The sequence below is a fragment of the Hemitrygon akajei genome, chromosome 19 (genome assembly GCF_048418815.1).
Source record: "Hemitrygon akajei chromosome 19, sHemAka1.3, whole genome shotgun sequence".
Lineage (NCBI taxonomy): Eukaryota > Metazoa > Chordata > Chondrichthyes > Myliobatiformes > Dasyatidae > Hemitrygon > Hemitrygon akajei.
This window is the reverse complement of record NC_133142.1, coordinates 48924025-48941687: the sequence shown is the minus strand read 5'-3', so window position 1 is coordinate 48941687 and position 17663 is coordinate 48924025. Positions and strand designations below refer to the sequence as shown.

Genomic DNA, 17663 nt, shown 5'->3' with positions numbered 1-17663 from the left:
CATATCCAATCAAATAAGTTATCAGCCATTTTATTGGTGGTTTCTTACGTAGTTAAATGTATCACAAGCTTGTATTTCAATTCAGTGTACTTGTGTACTCCTGTAAATGATTGTTCTTTTAATCGCAGCTTGACAAGTTAAACTGTCCATTTACTTTAGTCATGGAATTATTCCTACCTGTGAGTAAATGACAAGTCCATGTAATACGTAATCTGCTTCTGCTCGAATTTCTTCCCATTTCTGGAGCTTTTCTTTTTGTTTCTTTGTTCCCATTCCTCATCAAATTATGTTAGTGCTGTGAGGAGTATGAGTCTTCTCTCCTACCTGTATGTCAGACACCCAGTTCTTGCTGTCATCTTCCCCTCAGTATTACAGTGATCTCGTATTTGCCTTCAGTTGATGGTGTGGGATGGGTTATGTATGCCCACTCAGCCAATCATTTTTTTGCCCAGATTTTGGAATGGGTTTCAAGCTAAGGCAACTAACTCAACTGTGATGCTGATTGAAAGGCTTCATTTTAATCCATTGATCAGAAAATGCTGGTCTGGAACAAGTGTAAAATAAATAAAGGTAAATATCACACATTGAAATGCAGGCCTTGGGGAATGAAATACAAATTATTCTTTCATAATTAAAAACTAACAGGGAATTCAAATTTTACGTAGACTGTTTTGACTATGAAAGTAATGTAAACTTGGAGAGCAGGTTTTCACAATGCATTAGACCTCTAGAGTCTGAATTTTTAAATAGATCTGCAGGTGCCTTCATGAGCACGCTTTGACCCTAGATTTGATCTGATGGAGTTTTACTCGACGTCTGGCCACTCTGACCTGGATGTGTTTGATGCTAACAGTCCTTGTCCAAAAGAGAAAAAAACTGTTGTTTATAATGGAAGGAGCACAACAGGAGCAGGAACAGGCCACTTATCCCCTCAAACCTGACCTGTCATTTAATATGATCTTGGCTGATGAGCCCAGGTCTCAATGGCTCTTCTGTGCCAGATCTCCATAGTCCTCTATTCCCCAAATTATCAAATACATCCCTCTCCTCGGTAAATACTTTCAGATTCCTTACTTTAAAGAATGACAGGAGAATGTCAGGAAATCGGGCAGCACAAGTTCTAGAGCATAAAAGATTCCAATTTACTACACAGTCTTATGTTGATGGGGTATATGGGCGGGGGGCAGCCCCTGTCAGGGAAGCAGCGTAAATACAGGAAGGTGATGGGAGGAAATGCCACCTAAAAGAATTATAAATATATGAAAGGACACAAGATGCTAACTTGGGTACAGGTAATTGAAAATCGGAAACTGGAAGTGCTGTAATCACTCCGCAGTGTGACCAAACCCACTGAAAGAGGATATTTCTGCCTTAAAGGCACTTTGTCAGAACTGGGGAAGAGCAAGCCAACTAGTTTTGTCTTGCGGAGAAGATGGGAAAGGAATGGGTAAGATGGGGGCAGGGTGGAAATAGAAGCTCTTCCTCTTGTGTCTATTCAGATTCAGTTTCTGTTGCTGACAGTTGTGCATTATCCTGCAAAAGTGGTAAGGAACCACAGTTTCAAGGAATAACAGTCGGTGATTGACCAAAATGGATCCTCTATTAAAAGTGGAGCATGCAGTATTATAGAATTGCCACATGAAACATGAAGTCTTCAATAATAAAGTTGTTTCAACAGCTTATCAAGACCACATTAAATTATTGAACAAAATAGAGTCGATATTTCAGGCCGAGACCTTTCATCAGGACCTGCCAAAGGGTCTCAACCTGAAATATTGATTCTTTACTCTGTTACAGAGATGCCACCTAACCTGCTGAGTTCCTCCAACACTTTGTGTGTGTGCTACTCTGGATTTCCAGATTCTGAAGAATCTCTTGTGTTTAAAACATTAACATTTGAAAACTGTCCTCATTTATATTGAACATGTCAAAAAATCTCATGGGAGAGAAGCAATCCATTAGAACACAGATATGAGAAAGCCATTCAGTATTTCATGACTACTCCATCATTCAACACGTTAATGACGGACTTTCACCTCTTGTCTGTTCCCATGGAAATCTCATATAATTTGATTACTATAATAGCCAATGATCATTGTATTGAATTACTGAGCCTCAACTGCTCTCCTGGGTAGGATGTTCCCAAGATTTACCAGCTACTGGCTAAAGAAATTTCTTTGTCTCAATCCTCAGTGGCAAACCCCTTACTTGTGCTAGTGACCCCTGGTTCAGACATCCCAGCCATCCCATTTCATTATTTTTTTGCTGTTGAGCCATGTAGCTATATTTCAGTACTGAAACGTCACCTTCATGGGGCCAGATGAGTGACAGCAGTCATCCTGGCTTTAAGGAATGTAATAGAACACTACTTACTGCGTTGTAAATTATTGCAAGAATAAAAAGGCATTGCATGGTTTAGTCTTGTCAATATTTATTATTATGAATAAAGTTTGATAGTTTGATATACGTATATAAAAACATCACGTTCATGGGACCACAGGCAACATTATTATTGTCTGTGGTCCCCTTCCATTTCCATGAGACATCATTGCTTCTACCCCCAGATCTCCTGGAATGTATTCTTGTTCTTATTGACAAGCCCCACATTATGGGTCATTGCATTACTGGGAAAATGTCCATGTCATTGGTGAGTCTGGAACTGAAGTCTAGACTCAAAACTAGACCTGAGCACAACATCTTGAGTCTCACTGTGGAGAAGATCAAAGAGATTGTGGACTTTAGGAAGGTGTGGGTTGACCATTCCTCACTGCACAAACAGGGCTCCTCTGTGGAGAGAGTTAGGAGCACAAAGTTTCTGGGAGTGCACATAACGGATGATCTCCCCTGGACCCTCAACATCATCTCTTTGGTCAACAAAGCACAGCAGCAACTCCACTTCCTGAAGAGACTGAGTTATGTCAGATCCCCCCTCCCCCATCAATTTTTACAGAAGCACCACTGAGTGTGCCCTGACCAGTTGCAGCACCGCCTGGTATGGGAATTACAGGGCATCTGAGCACAAGTCCCTACAAAGCATTGGAAGAACAGCTGACAGGATCATCGCGGTCTCTCTTCCGCCCATCAGCGATGTTTATCAGGAGTGCTGCACACGCAGGGCCCTTCACATTGCCAATGATCCCTCCCATCCATCCTACAGTCTTTTTGACCCCCTACCATCAGGCAGGAAGTACCATAGTATTAGGAAAAGAACTACTGGGGTGGGAAACAGCTGCCTGCCCCAGGCCTTAAGACTACTGAACTCCCTGCCACCCCTTCAGGGCTTATCATGTATGAAGTGCCAGAAGCATTATACCATTTACTTTTTAACTTGTATCATAAATGCTCATTATTTGTTACTTTATTTGTGGTAATATTACTTTGTGTTATGTGTGTGAGTTACATGTACTGTGTCCTGCAACTTGGTACAGAGGAACATTGGGCGGAATACATGTATACGGTTGAATGACTATAAACTGAGCCTGAAGTTGAACTTGAATTCGAGGTCATAGGGTAAGAGTGAAAGGTGAAATATTTCAGGGGTACCTGAGGGCGATCTTTGGCACTCAGAAGGTGGTATGAGTGTGGAAAGAGCTGCCAGCAGAAGCAGTGGGTACGGTTTCAATTTCAACTTCTAAGAAAAATCTGGATAAGTACGTTGATGGGAGAGGCGTTGGAGGGCCATGGTATACGTGCAGCTCAATAGGACTAGGTAGAATAACAGTCCGGCATAGATAAGATGGGCCCAAAGACCTGCTTAGGTAGTGTTGTGTGACTTTCTAGATGAAGTGCACCTCAGTTGTGATGTAGAGAAACTAAGCAGCCAATTTCTGCAGAGTGGGATGCCATCAATGAGCAGATCATCTCCGTTGGTTGACTCAAGGGATAGAAGTTAGCCAGGAAACAAGTGCTACAATACTGAGTTATATTATCACTTTTCCCTGCCAAGGCTTTACTTTTAAATGAGCTTGCTGACTTCTCATTCAATCTTCCATCTACCAGGGGTTTGTTTTTTTACCCCATAAAAGATGAGCTCAACAATGCCCTTTGTGCTTGCTTTTACTGACAAAACATGGAGGCACTTCATGAGCTCCACAGCCCTCAATAGCCCTGTGATTTAATTCTGAGGCCAACATGAAAGCATTCTTCACGAGCGTGAACCCCCAGAAAGCGTTTCACTCAGAGAGGGTACCTGGCTGAGTACAGAAGATCTGTGCTACTGACTAGCTGGAATGTTCACTGATATCTTTAACCTCTCGCTTTGGCAGTCTGAGGTGCTCTGCAGCTTCAAACTAGCTTCAATTATACCAGTGTCCAAGAAGAATATGGAATCTACCTCAGTGACAATCATCCAGTAGCACCTGTGTCCACTGTGAAGTGCTTTGAGAGGTTGGTGATAAAACATTATCAACTTCTGCCCTGAGGAGCAATTTGGATCTGCACCATTTTCCCTTCTGCAACAACAGATCTATAGCAGATGCCATCTCATTGGCTCTTCACTCAACTCTTCAACATCTGGACAGTGATGATGCATGCATCAGGATGCTCTTTGTGGACTACAGCTCGGCATTCAGTGCTATCATCCCCTCAAAGCTAATAGACAAGCTCCGAGACTTTGGCCTCAACACCTCCTCCTGCAACTGGATTCTCAACTTTCTCACTTGCAGACCCTAATCAGTACAAATTGGCAACATCTCTTCCACAATCAGCACAAGTGCACGACAGGCTATCTGCTTAGCCCCTTACTTTACTTGCTTTATACTTAAGACTGTGAAGCCATGTGCGGCTCCAATGCCATATTTAAGTTTGATGGCAACAGTCAAATCAAAGGTGGTGGTAAATCAGCATCTAGGAGGGAGATAGAAAATCTGGCTGCATGGTACCACAACAACAAGCTCTCTCTCATTGTCAGCAAGATCAAGGGGCTGATTATTGACTACTGCAGGAAACAGGAGGTCCATGAGCCACTCTTTATCAGGGGATCAGAAGTGGAGAGGGTCATCAACTTTAAATTCCATGGTGTTAAAATTTCAAAGGAACTGTCCTTGGTTCAGTATGTAAATGTCATTAAGAAGAAAGAATGGCAGCGCGTGTACTTTCTTAGATGGTTGAGAAGATCTACCAGCTTATATGAAACTTTGGCAAACTTCCATAGCTGTGCTGTGGAGAGTATATTGACTGGTTGCACCGCGGTTAGTGTGGAAACACCAATGCCCTTGAACAAAAAGTAGTGGATACTGCTCAGTCCTTCTCAAATAAAGCCCTCACCAACTTTGAGCACATCTGGAAGGAGCGCCATCACGGGAAAGCAGCATCCATCATCAATGGCGCCCACCATCCAGGCCATGCTCTCTTCTCGCTGCTACCCTCAGGAAGGAGGAACAGGAGCCACAGGACCCACACCACCAAGTTCAGGAACAGTTATTACGCCTCAACCTTCAGGCTCTTGAATTTAATTGGATTTATTTAAATCTCACAACCGTCCCACAATGTGAGGGAGTAAAATCTTTGCATTATGACTCCGTCGCAATGTACAGGCATGTGAATTTATATGTCTAATGGCTTGTAGAAAGAAGCTGTCATGTAGCCTGGCTTTAACGCGACGGTGTTTGCCAGATGGAAACAACTGAGGCAGTTTGTGGTTGGGGTGACTAGTGTCGCTGATGATCTTCCAGGTCACCTTTCTGCACCTGCTGCTATAAATGTCGTCAGTGGAGGGTAGTTCACATCCACAGACATGCTGGGCTGTCCATACCACTCTCTGTAGTGCCCAGTGATCAAGGTTGGTGCAGTTTCCGTACCAGCCTTGATACAGGCAGTCAAGATGCTTTGTGTAGAAGGTCTTGAGGATTTGGGGGTTCGTGCCGAACTACTTCAGTCGTCAGCGGTGGAAGAAACGCTGTTGTGTTTTTTTGTCACACAGCCAGTGTGTATGTCCAGGTGAAATTTTCGGTGCTATGTATACCAAGGAACTTGAAACCAAAATTTATTTATTTATTATTATTATCTTTTTTTCCTTTTTTTTGTAATTGTACAGTTTGTTGACTTTTGCATATTGGTTGGTTGTCTGTCCTGTTTTGTGTTGGTTTTCATTGATCCAGTTGTGTTTCTTTATATTTTGTGTGAATGCCTACAAGAAAATGAATCTCAGGGTTGTATATGGTGACAAGATAATTAATTTACTTTTGAAATTTGAGCTTTGGAAATCTGTCTGAAAACATGATGGAGGAACAACTTGTAAGAATTAAACATAGCACCTGCTATAACTTTTAATCAATTAAGAAAGTCAAGAAAATATTATTTTTCTATTGTTTTTTTTTGTTTCACCTCAGAACTTCCTGCGATGTCAAAACAACAAGAGCAACTATAACCTGGTGTGCGAGACACTGCAGTTCCTAGACTGCATCTGTGGCAGCACCACTGGTGGACTGGGCCTTTTGGGGCTCTACATCAATGAAAAGAATGTTTCCCTCATCAATCAAACACTGGAAAGCTTAACTGAATATTGTCAAGGACCTTGCCATGAGAACCAGGTATATGTTCGAGCCATACCCAGGAGCAGCTGAAAAAGAATGACATTTGTGATTTTATTTTTGTTGTGGAGTAGGCAGTTTTTGTTGGTGGCCCAGAGCTGGTTGCAGTACATTCATTACACTCCACAGAGGCACATTTACAAATTCTAACAGGTAGCCTGGGAAAATCAGGTTGTCACTGTGTTCTGGATGAGTGTAAGGCAATGGAACCCTTAGGAGGCAGTGATTATAATATGATATAAGTCACTCAGCAGTTTGAGAGGGAGAAGCTAAAATCAGATGTATCAGTATTACAGTGGAGTAAAGCTATGCTCAGAAGCACGAGAGAGGATTTGGTCAAAGTTCATTGGAAGGAAACACTGGCAAGGATGATGGAAGAACAGCAATGGCCAGATTTAAGGGAGTAACTCAGAAGATTTAGGATCATTTCATCCCAATGAAGAAGCAGCATCCTAAAGGGAGGTTGAGGGAACTGTGGCTGACAGGGGAAGTTAAGGACACCACAAAACCATCGAAGCCTACCAAATATTGTAAGTCCTATATAAAGTGGATGTTGAGAGATTGTTTCCAGTAGTGGGAGGATCTATGACCACAAGGCATAGCTGCTGAATAAAAAGAATTCCCTTTAGAACAGAGATGAGAAGGAATTTTTTTTAGCTAGAGATAGTGAATCTCATCTCTTCTCCCTGTAAACTTGGACACCTATGGAGGCCAAATCATTGGAAATATTTTAAGCAAAGGTTCTTGATTAGTAAGAGTGTCAAAGGTTGCAGGGAGAAGGCGGGGGGATTGGGTTGAGAGGGATAATAACTCAGCCTTGTTGGAATGGCAGAGTGGACTTAATGGGCTGAATGGCCTAAGTTTGCTCTTGTGTCTTAAGTCTTAGTATAGGAAGGCAAATTAAAGGTATTATTTCTATGCATAATTGTTTTTTAAACGTGGTATCAGATCACATAAACTGATTCATTACGGCAATATCGTTAATATTTCAAATCAAGTTTTACAGCTTAGATTTTACTTTTGGGCCTCTAGCATAGGTGTTCCACCCACAACCTCAGTAGTCAGAGAAGAGTATCACCACTGACACTATAATTAATTGCAAGAAGACTGTCTACAGCAATAAATGATTTAAACATCTTTTTGTCTCGATCCCCTCTGTTGGGGTGCATAAAATATCTTCATGCAGGTAGTTTACAAACCACAGGTATTCAACTGTGGGGCAATTAAGTACTGTTTCTGTGAATGGGAACATCACTAAATAAATGTTTTGGCTTTCCAAAGCTGCTGTTCCCTAACTTGGAAGAAGAAGCATAATTAAAAAAGACTTTATTTAACTTGTTTTCACAGAACTGTATTGCCACCCATGAATCAAATGGAATAGACATTATCATTGCACTAATTCTTAATGATATCAATCCTTTGGGAAAGAAGAGAATGGACCTTGTGCTGGAATTGAAGGTGAGCAGGGTGGGCTGTACAAAATTGATTACTTGAACTTTAAATTTATTTCCTGATGGTATAGGTATGCCATTGGGAGGACCACCAAACCTAGGGCTAGATTCCTCTTTGCTAAGTTGTTTAGTCTTTGATAGGGAAGAAATTGGGCTGTGGCAGGAATTAATATAGAGGACCTTTGGATGAGGAACCTGGTATTCTCCCATCAAGTTTCCATGATGTCAATACAACTGAGTACTTTATGGTGATTAGAAAATGGCAACTGCCGCAATTATACATCTTTTGTACTTAATCCTAAACCAACTCCAGACCTTACCTGCCCTGGATCATTACTTAGTGGCATTTCCACACAACGCAAGGCAGTGTTGGTCCGATTAGTTTCTTTAGCCACCTTAGAACTCAACAAAACTAAGTGGAAGTAAATTTGCCTTGATTCCAAGTGATTGCCAGAGCAGAAGAAGAGCTGATGACTAAAGAATGAATTCATGCAGTCTCATCCTTGTACTGGGCTGCCGGTTGGCAATGGAATTGCATGAGAAATGAAATACTTGATTGTCATTGTTGTTATAATAGAACTATATTGTAGCAAAGTAAAGTTGCAGTACTTTTTGGCGGTCAGAAGGTACCTGGCACACAATACCAAGGGAGGGGGTAAAAAGAGATGTGATAGCAAAATTTGAGGCATTTGGGCAGATACATGAACAGCCAAGAAATAGAAGGATACAGGCAGGTGGGATTAACAGATAGACAGACAGACATACTTTATTGATTCCTAGGGAAATTGCGTACACAACACAACAAAGATCATTATAGCACAGTACAGGCCCTTCAGCCCATGATGTGCCGACCTTTAAACCTATTCTAAGATCAATCTAATGCCTCCCTCCTGCATAGCCCTCCATTTTTCTTTTATGCAGGAGATTTCCCGAATATATCTGCCTCTACTGCCACCCCTGGCAGTATGTTCCATGCACCCACCACTCTCTTTGAAAAGATCTTACCTCCGGGTTGGCATCATGGTCAGCACCAATGTAGAAAGACCATACAACTGTACAATACACCATAGGAATAGGCCCACAAGCCCACTTTGTCTCTGTTGGCCCTGATGCAAAGTTAAATTAATACCTTCTGCCTGCATGTGATCCATATTCCTCCATTCCTTGCACGTTCATTTTCCTGCCTAAGTGCCTCTTTCATATCTCCATATTCATATCTGCTTCCAGTACCCCTGGCCATGCATTCTGTGTACATACTATCCGCTGTGTGCTTTTAAAAAAGAACTTGCCACCCACATTTCCTTTAAACCTTTCACCTTAAAGCTATGTCCTCAAGCTCTTGGCATTTCTACACTGGGGAGCAGACTCTCCCTATCTGCCCTATTTAAGCTTCTCATAACTTTATAAACATCTGTCAAATCTCCCCTCATCCTCTGCTTCAAAGAAAACAATCTAAGTTTGTTCAGTGTCTTATTATCGTTAAATCTCTCTCTCGTATAGGCAGTTCCCTGGTGTGCCCTCTCCAAATCCTCTGCATTGTTCCTGTAATAGTGCAACCCGAACTGCACACGTTACTATAAGTACAGTCTAAACAAAGTTTTATAAAGCTGCAACTTGATTTACTGACTCCCACACTCAATGCCCCACTCTTCCATTTTCAATTTCTTCATGAACGGCACCTTTTTTTATCATCTATTTACAAGTCTCACAATTTGGCTAGTTACTCATTAATTCTCTGGTTTGGGTGAAACTGATTGGCTGAAAAGTTTGCCATACCTGATAATTATCTGATGTTAATCTTAAAATGTCATCATTCTTGTCAGAGTTCGACTGCTACAAGAAATGTCACTTTTCTGTACATTAATGTGGTGTTTTTTTTTTAAAAAAAACAGAATAATGCCTCTAAGCTGCTGCTGGCAATAATGGAAAGTAGACATGACAGTGAAAATGCAGAGAGAATACTGTACAACATGAGGCCCAAGGAGCTGGTAGGGAGTCTTTATTTTTCTTGAACATTAACTTCCCACCTTCCAAGAGAGATTGTTGATGGAAATAATTATTCCCTAGGTGGAGGTGATTAAGAAGGCATATCTGCAGGGAGAGGTGGAGTTTGAGGAAACAGAGGATGGTGAAGATCATGCAGCGTCACCCAGGAATGTTGGCCATAACATTTACATTCTTGCTCACCAGGTAAAATAATGATGTCAAACGTGAGCTCACTCAAGGTTAATGGGGGAGAAAAGCAGTGTGTCCACATTAGTTCGAGAGAAGTGAGTGGCAAGAACAACAGGATGCTGACTAGCTTCTGTTTAGCTGTTTAAGCCTCTAAAATATTTTGTTTGTTCCAGTTTTGTTCATATATTAAACATGACATTAAAGAAGTGGAAATTTTAAAAATGCAGATGCTAGAAATCTGAAATGAAAAGAGAAAATGCTGGCAATAGTGTCTACAGAAAGAGAAACCAAGAGCTTTCAACCTGTTACATTTAGTGTATGTTCCTCTTCACAAATATGCCACCTGACCTGTTGAGTATTTCCAGCATGTTTTGTTTTCATTGTAAAGCTAGATTTGTTTCCATTCTTCAGTTGAGAAAAACATCTGATCCTTGTAATTTAAATTTACTGCCTGGCATGTTTAACGTCTGATGTCAAGACAGACAAAATTCCTTTTGAGTGTTCTTCACCATGAAAAATGCTCATTGCATCTTGCCACACTCAAGGCTGCCCTTCCTGATGTCAAGTTTGATGTGCGATTTGTAGCACACAGGGGAAAACTACAATTAACCTTTTCTTGTTAACTTTGCTCCAGTCGTGCGTCTGACTGCTGCTACTTGTGTGTTTTGTTTTCCGAATATATTACACAATTTGCCCATCAGCAAGAACTTCCGCAGCTGCATTGAAACATATGGACGTGTTTAGTAATGATGGTTTTTTCTTGGAAAGATGAGATCCACAGCATATAATTTTCAAAGTGTAATCAGAACACAATAAAGTAGGAGCAGGAGGAAGCTACTGCCTGACCTGCCATTCGGTGTAGGCTGTCTCCACATTACAAATGCCTGATTTATGGTCACCCCTATGTACAAATATGCTACCATAAATTTAAAGTCCAATATGCATACACATTTATTGCTGCAAACAGCAGAACTAATTTCTTGTGCACACTGGGTGAATAGGAATGCCTGATGCAAAACAAGCGAGCCCACTGCAGAAATAGCACTCTTCCTTACAGCGCTATATTGTAGCAGTGTTTGTGATTCTTCAGAAGACTGTACTATATAATTCTTACAGTATTTTGCCATAACCATGCTTCCCTGCATCGAGGAAAAGGAAAACGATCAAAATGGATGTTAAAATGGATATAATTATGTGATCTACAAAGGAAGAAGCACCATTAAAAATTGGTGAGGCATTGGATTTTGATTGTTCAGTAGTCAGTGCCATCAGAAATAACAAATCATGCATTCTTGACTACTAAGATTTTTTCCAAGACCTTAGATGTGATGAAGAAGACACTGGCCCCTTCTAATTAATCACAGGCTGAAATTGATGAGGATGATATTACTTGTTTGAATCTCATGCTGAATAGCTAAGCAATGAAGACCTTATGGAACTGGAAGAGCAAGATGCAATTCAAGCAAAGTGCACCACAGTTTGTTGGGATGTCAACAAGATTGATGATGCTACAGTAAAATTTTGGAAGGAAAGGGCAAATTGAAAGTACAGTCAACACACACAAAATACTGGAGGAACTCAGCAGACTAGGCAGCATCTATGAAAAGAGTGCAGTCAACATTTCGGACCAAGACCCTTCATCAGGACTGAAGAAAAAATGATGAGTTGGAGTTAAGGTGGGGGAAGGGGAAGGAGAAACACAGGGTGTTGGTTGAAACTGGGAAAGGTGAGACAGGGTGAAGTAGAGATTGGGAAGTTGGTTGGTGAAAAAGACACGGTGCTGGAGGAGGAGGAATCTAATAGGAGAGGACAGAAGCCCATGGAAAAAAGAAAAGAGAGGAGCACCAAAGGGAGCCAATGGGCAGGCAAGGAGATGAGGTGAGAGAGGGAAAAGGGGATGGGGAAAGGTGAAGGAGGTGGGGGTGGCATTACAGGAATTTTGAGAAATCGATATTCATGCCATCAGGTTGAAGGCTACCCAGATGGAATGTAAGGTGTTGCACCTCCAACCCGAGTGTGGCCTCATCACGAGAGTAGAGGAGGCCATGGATTGACATGTCGGAAAGGGAGGTGGAATTAAAATGGGTGGCCACTGGGAGATCCCACTTTTCTGGTGGAGGGAGCGTTGGTGCTCAGCAAAGCGGTCTCCCAATCTACATCTATGATGGGTAAGACGACTGACACAGAAAGCGAGTTACCTGATGTAGAATTCAGTGCACAAGGTTGCAATATGGTCAGGTGAACAATGAGCTGGGTTTGCGTTAAGCCTGCTTGTAACAGTACAGCAGGCCACAGATTGGTGGGTCAGAGACAGAATTGGAAAGAGAATTAAAGTAGCAGGCAATGTAGAAACTCTGTACTCTCCTTTTTAACTCTGAAAGGTGTTCAACTTGAATCATTAACGCTGTTTCTTTTCCCACCAGTGCAACCTAACTTCCTGAGTATTTCCAGCAATTTTTGTTGTTATTTTAGGTTTCTAGCATTTGTATTTGTTTCTGTTTTTGATTGTCATCTCCAAGATTTCCTGAAGAGATGAGATGACAGAGCTACCCGTGTACATTTACTGGCAAATGATTGTTTTTGAAGAAAAGTAACGAGGTTCAACAGATCAAGCAGTTTATTATGTGGTTATAAGTGGATCACGTGTGCAGGAACAGTGGTCAAAAGGTAACGGAGGAGACCTGAGTCATTTTTAAAACAAGTTATTTCAGGTTATTTTTGAACTTGTGCACCAAGGGATGTAACAGGTTTGGCCCTGCACTGTCAACCCAAAGATATGTTCACAAGACATTACAATACTCAGAATACTCTACTTTGTATGCCATTTGCCTTTACTTGTGTTAGGAAATTGCTGTGGTTTGCTGGTGCCACATGCAACAAGAACAACACTCAACAATTATACAGGATAAGGAATTATATAAAAATAAAGTTTTAGAAGTACAGATATGGGAAAACGTGCATATATACATAAATACCAGTATGTATTTCCAATGTAAACACCAGTATGAAAAGTGGATTAAGGTGTTTACTGTGCGGTGACTAAGATAGAGGGGGGTGGGGGCCAACTAGAATGGCTGATCAGATTAACTGCATGTGGGAAGAAACTGCTCTATGTTAAATCTACTTTACCCTTGCAGTTGGCACGTCATAACAAAGAGCTACAACAAATGCTGAAGCCTGGCAATCAAATGGGTGAAGGAGATGAAGCTCTGGAATATTACGCTAAGCACACTGCTCAGATTGAGGTCAGTAAGCAGGAAGTAAATTGGTAACTGGATGTTATCTTACTTGCAAAGTCCTTGGTTGCAGCCTTGGTGTGCATTGAGGAATGCACTGATGTTCAACGTGTGTTCAGAAGTATTCCAGTGAAGGGTTGGTGAAGGTCTAGACACAAAATAAAACCTTATCAGGCAAGTCATCGTAGTTGGGTTGTGGTTATGACTCAAAAGATTATTTGTTTTGGAGTGGGGGGAGGAGCTTATCTTGGAAATGGAAGCAAGATAATAGAAGATGGGCCTGAGTCACATAGTAACCTTTAGCTCTCACTTGTGACATTTCAACAGCAGCAATAATTGACTAAGTTGGCAAATAAGAGCTGTAACAAAAGACCAAAAAGCAATAGAATAGATTGATGAAGAGGAGGCTTCTGTTATCCCATGTCCACACTGCTTGAAATGCAGGAGGCAATGTGATGTAATTTTTATTGTTTTCAATCATTAAATGCTACAAATTGGAGTTAAAACAGTCCAAAATCAGAGTCTGTTCTGATGTGTGGAAAGGATTAGGAAGGAGTGCCAACTGCTTGGCAACTTGGAACAGGAAAAGGCACTTTGTGATTGGGCAGGCAAAGGTTAAGTGCTGCTCCTATACAAAGCTGCCTTTTCTGGCCAGGAATCCATGCTCCCATTTAGTTTTATTACCAGGTGTAATCCTCCATGGCGTTGTACAGCAGCATGGCATGTATCTTTAATATATTGTATTTGAAAACTACTAATTCCCACTAAATTTACATCGAAACTTGTTGTTCGGCACTTGGCCCATAGCCCTCTATGCCAAGGAAATTCAAGGACTCATCTAGACACTTCTTCAATGCTGTCAGTAACTCTGCTTCCACTATCCCAGCTGTTCTTTCCAGATGCTTGCCACTGTCTGGGCGAAAAACCCTTTAAATTTCTTTAAATTCTTTCCCCTAAATCTTTTATCCTCCAGTTTTACTCACCTCTTAAGAGGAACAGCACTCTGCAGCCTACCTAAGAGACGATTAGTTTTATTTGTCACGTGTACACTGAAACATACAGTGAAGTGTTTGCATCAACTCAAAGCAGCGAGGGTTGTGCTGGGCAGCCCGCAAGTGTTACCGTGCTTCCGGCATCAACGTAACACGCCCGCAACTCACTGACCCCTAACTGCACATCTTTAGAAACCCACACGGTCACGAGGAGAAGGCACAAACTTCTTGCAGACGGGGGCAGGAATTGAGCCCTGATATGACAGCTAGTGCTGTAATACCACTAGGCTAATTGCTACACTAATGTTCCCCCCTCTCTGTACCCCCCCAAACCCCATCCCTCAGTCGCCTTGCCTCTTAACGTCTGTTCCAGGAAAAACAGACCTAGCCTCTCCAGTCTCTCCTCTTAACTGAAATGCTCTATCTCCAGAAATCCCTCTCCAACACATAAAATCTCCTTTTCATTATATATCCACTGTAACTATATTAACTCGTTCAGCTAAGGTTTTTAAACTTGGCTTAATCTCCCTGCACTTGTATTCAGTGCCCCAACTAATGAAGACCAGTATGTAATATGCCTTATTAACCACATTATCCTCCTGTGCTACTAACTTCAAGGATATCTGGACAAGCCTCTCTTTCTCATTACTTCCAAGGACCTTACCATTCATGGTATATATCCTCAGCCTTATTAGTAATCACAACATTCATTACAATCTCTTGTGTTACCTCACATTTATTGTGATTAAACGCCATCTGCCGTTTCTCAGACCACTACATTGCCCTGTAGCCTAAACTACCGTCCACATTGTCCACATCGCGGTGTCATCTGTGAACTTACTGATCATATGTCCTACATCATTTACACATACTACAGACAACAAGGGTTTCTGCACTGATCCTTGAGGAATACCGTCAGTAACGGGCATTCAATCTCAAAGAATAATTTGGGTGTCTCCGACACGCAAGCTAATTTAAATCACATGAGCTGTGACCTTTTGGACCAGTATCCCATACTGAATCTTATCAAAGGCCTAACTGAAGTTCACGTAAACAACTACTAGTAACACTTAATTACCATCTCAAAAATAATTCTGTCAGATTAGTCAGTCAAGATCTGCTTTTCCAATGAATCGCTAATGAGTTCTTTAAAATAATTTCCCCACCCTTGATGTTAGGTTCACAGCCCTGTAATTGCCTGGCATTTCCCTGCTGCCCTTCAAAGGGACTGCATTTGTCATCCTTTCATCATCTGATACCTCACTTGTGGACAGTGATGATTTGAAAATCTTGACCAGAGCCACAGCAATCTTTCCCCTTGCCTCTCACAGTAGCCTGTGATAAATCTCACCTAGCTCTGTGAATTTATTCACCTTTAAGCCTGCTAAGACATGGAGAGGCTCTGGAGTTTCACCTTCCCCTTCTCTGCATTTTCCAACTGCAAGGTTTTTTTCCTTTTGTGAACTTAGTCATTTTGGACCATTGGGTTCAACTTTGTGGTCCCTAATGGGCCCTGCTCACTATCTGATTTTTCTTTTGTCATTAATTTAAAAGTTCTTTGAATTTACATTAATCCTCTCTGCCATTGATATTCTTGTGACTCCTCTTTGCTTTCCTAGTTCCCCTTTTTTAGTATTATTCTTCAGTAAGTGTATGCATCTGCTACTAGAACATCAAACTAAACAACGGTGTTGTGCCAGCCATATTGGAAGTAGTTCTATGTTGTGATACAGATACTGAGTCACTGGTTAATGTTCTTCTGATTGGCAGGAAGGACTGTGGCTATTAATAAATGTGAAATTTGCCTGAAGATTATCGCTGTCATCTCGTGACTTCCTGAACCCCTACACCCAATTTAAAAGCACGGAAGGAACTATATTTAAATGGCAAAGTCTGATCAGATAATGTAGTTCTTTAGATATTTTTCTCTTAAGACTTAGGATCACATCTATTCCTAATTGTGTCCCCACCATCTTTGAAAATTGAGCCTCTTAGCTGCTGGTAATTGTTGTCGTCTTTTGTTCTCTTTGAAACTGGCACTTTCTTGGATGTCGTCCATCTCAACATTTGCAATCTGACTACAATCTACTGTACGTGCCTCCAAGAGTGGAAAAGCAAAGGGGTTGCTAAGTCAGGACATATTTGGAGGCAAATTGTAAGAAAGTAGAGGAACTAGTTGAAGGTATTGTGAGTCGTGCCCAGTACCTGCTCTGTTTCATTTCTCCAATTTCCTGTGAATGGAACAGCTGCAGGGGCTTGGCACCGAAACCTTTGGTGCAGATTCTTCACATTTTTAATGAAAAGTTAGAAGGTGTGTGTATTTAAGTCTTGGAGCACAGGCTTTCACACCAATGGATGTTGATGACCCATGATCTTTGCTGCCTGTAGCACACCCTGTTTCCCATTCACTCCGAGTGAACTCATTTAATAGATAGTCATTTGTAATGGTTGAAACCTATTGATAATGCTGAGAACAATCATCCAATGAGTACTTTGTGGTGGAGGGGGGTGGAGCGGCACTGTAGCGTAACAGTATTACAGCGCAAGTGACCCAGGTTCAAGGTACACTCTCCCCAGGAGAACATGGGTTTCCTCCGTATGCTTCTGGTTTCCTCCCACATACCAAAGGTGTATGGGTTAATTAACCATAAGGTTGCAGTTGGGTGGTGCCGGCTCATTGGGCCAGATATACTTAAATAAACAATGTTTAAGTAAACAAGTTATAGTACTTTGAGCAGGAAATGGTTACAACTACTTGAACTTAATATTTGTAACTCCAACACCAGTTGTAGCTACTGTACCTACCGAGCTCCATTATCACTAAGGTCAGAAATGTTCATGGGATCTGTGTAACTTGGAGCCTCTTGACTGTAGCCTCTCCTCCCCTCCCTTATTTAATTATCCACCATTGTTAGCAGTTAAACAAGACAGAACCACAGGTTTTGAAGATTTGTTAGTTTTGAGATTGCTTAGTTCTGTATTCTCACATCCCATGCCTGCTTTTCATTATGCAAGCGGTCCTTGGCTGTTGTTTGCTGTTCCTTGAGTCATCAGAGTCCTCTGAACCTCTAGTGGAAAGGCAAAAAAGTGCAGATGCTGATGATCCAAAACAAAAACTGACGATTCTAGATCAGCATACGCAGATCCGTAATCCCTTGAAAGTGGCATCACGGGTAGACGGTGGAAAGGGAACCTTTGGCACATTGACCTTCATAAATTTAAGTATTGGGTACAGGAGTTAGAATGTTCTGTTGAAGTTGTAAGTCATTGGTGAGTCTG

General features: G+C 41.5%; 1 protein-coding gene and 1 long non-coding RNA gene across 11 annotated transcripts in view; one reads left to right on the top strand and one right to left on the bottom strand.

Moving 5' to 3' along the window:
* The window catches only part of LOC140741912 (uncharacterized), a 31595-nt gene extending 18024 nt beyond the window's left edge, over positions 1-13571 (bottom strand). Inside the window, exons 1-2 of one of the 2 annotated variants that reach the window (XR_012102170.1) lie at positions 13445-13571; positions 178-544 (exon numbers count right to left, since the gene is read on the bottom strand). This is a non-coding gene — a long non-coding RNA (uncharacterized lncRNA). The remainder of the gene's footprint in view (positions 1-177; positions 545-13444) is intronic. The other variant, XR_012102169.1, reaches the window with a different exon arrangement.
* itpr1b (inositol 1,4,5-trisphosphate receptor, type 1b) overlaps positions 1-17663 on the top strand; it is a 532858-nt gene that overhangs the window by 341422 nt on the left and 173773 nt on the right. For all 9 annotated transcript variants that reach the window (XM_073072453.1, XM_073072460.1, XM_073072457.1 and 6 more), the window contains 5 exons: positions 6330-6530; positions 7878-7988; positions 9874-9969; positions 10049-10171; positions 13294-13401. In XM_073072453.1, coding sequence (XP_072928554.1) covers positions 6330-6530; positions 7878-7988; positions 9874-9969; positions 10049-10171; positions 13294-13401 — 639 coding nt within the window. The remainder of the gene's footprint in view (positions 1-6329; positions 6531-7877; positions 7989-9873; positions 9970-10048; positions 10172-13293; positions 13402-17663) is intronic.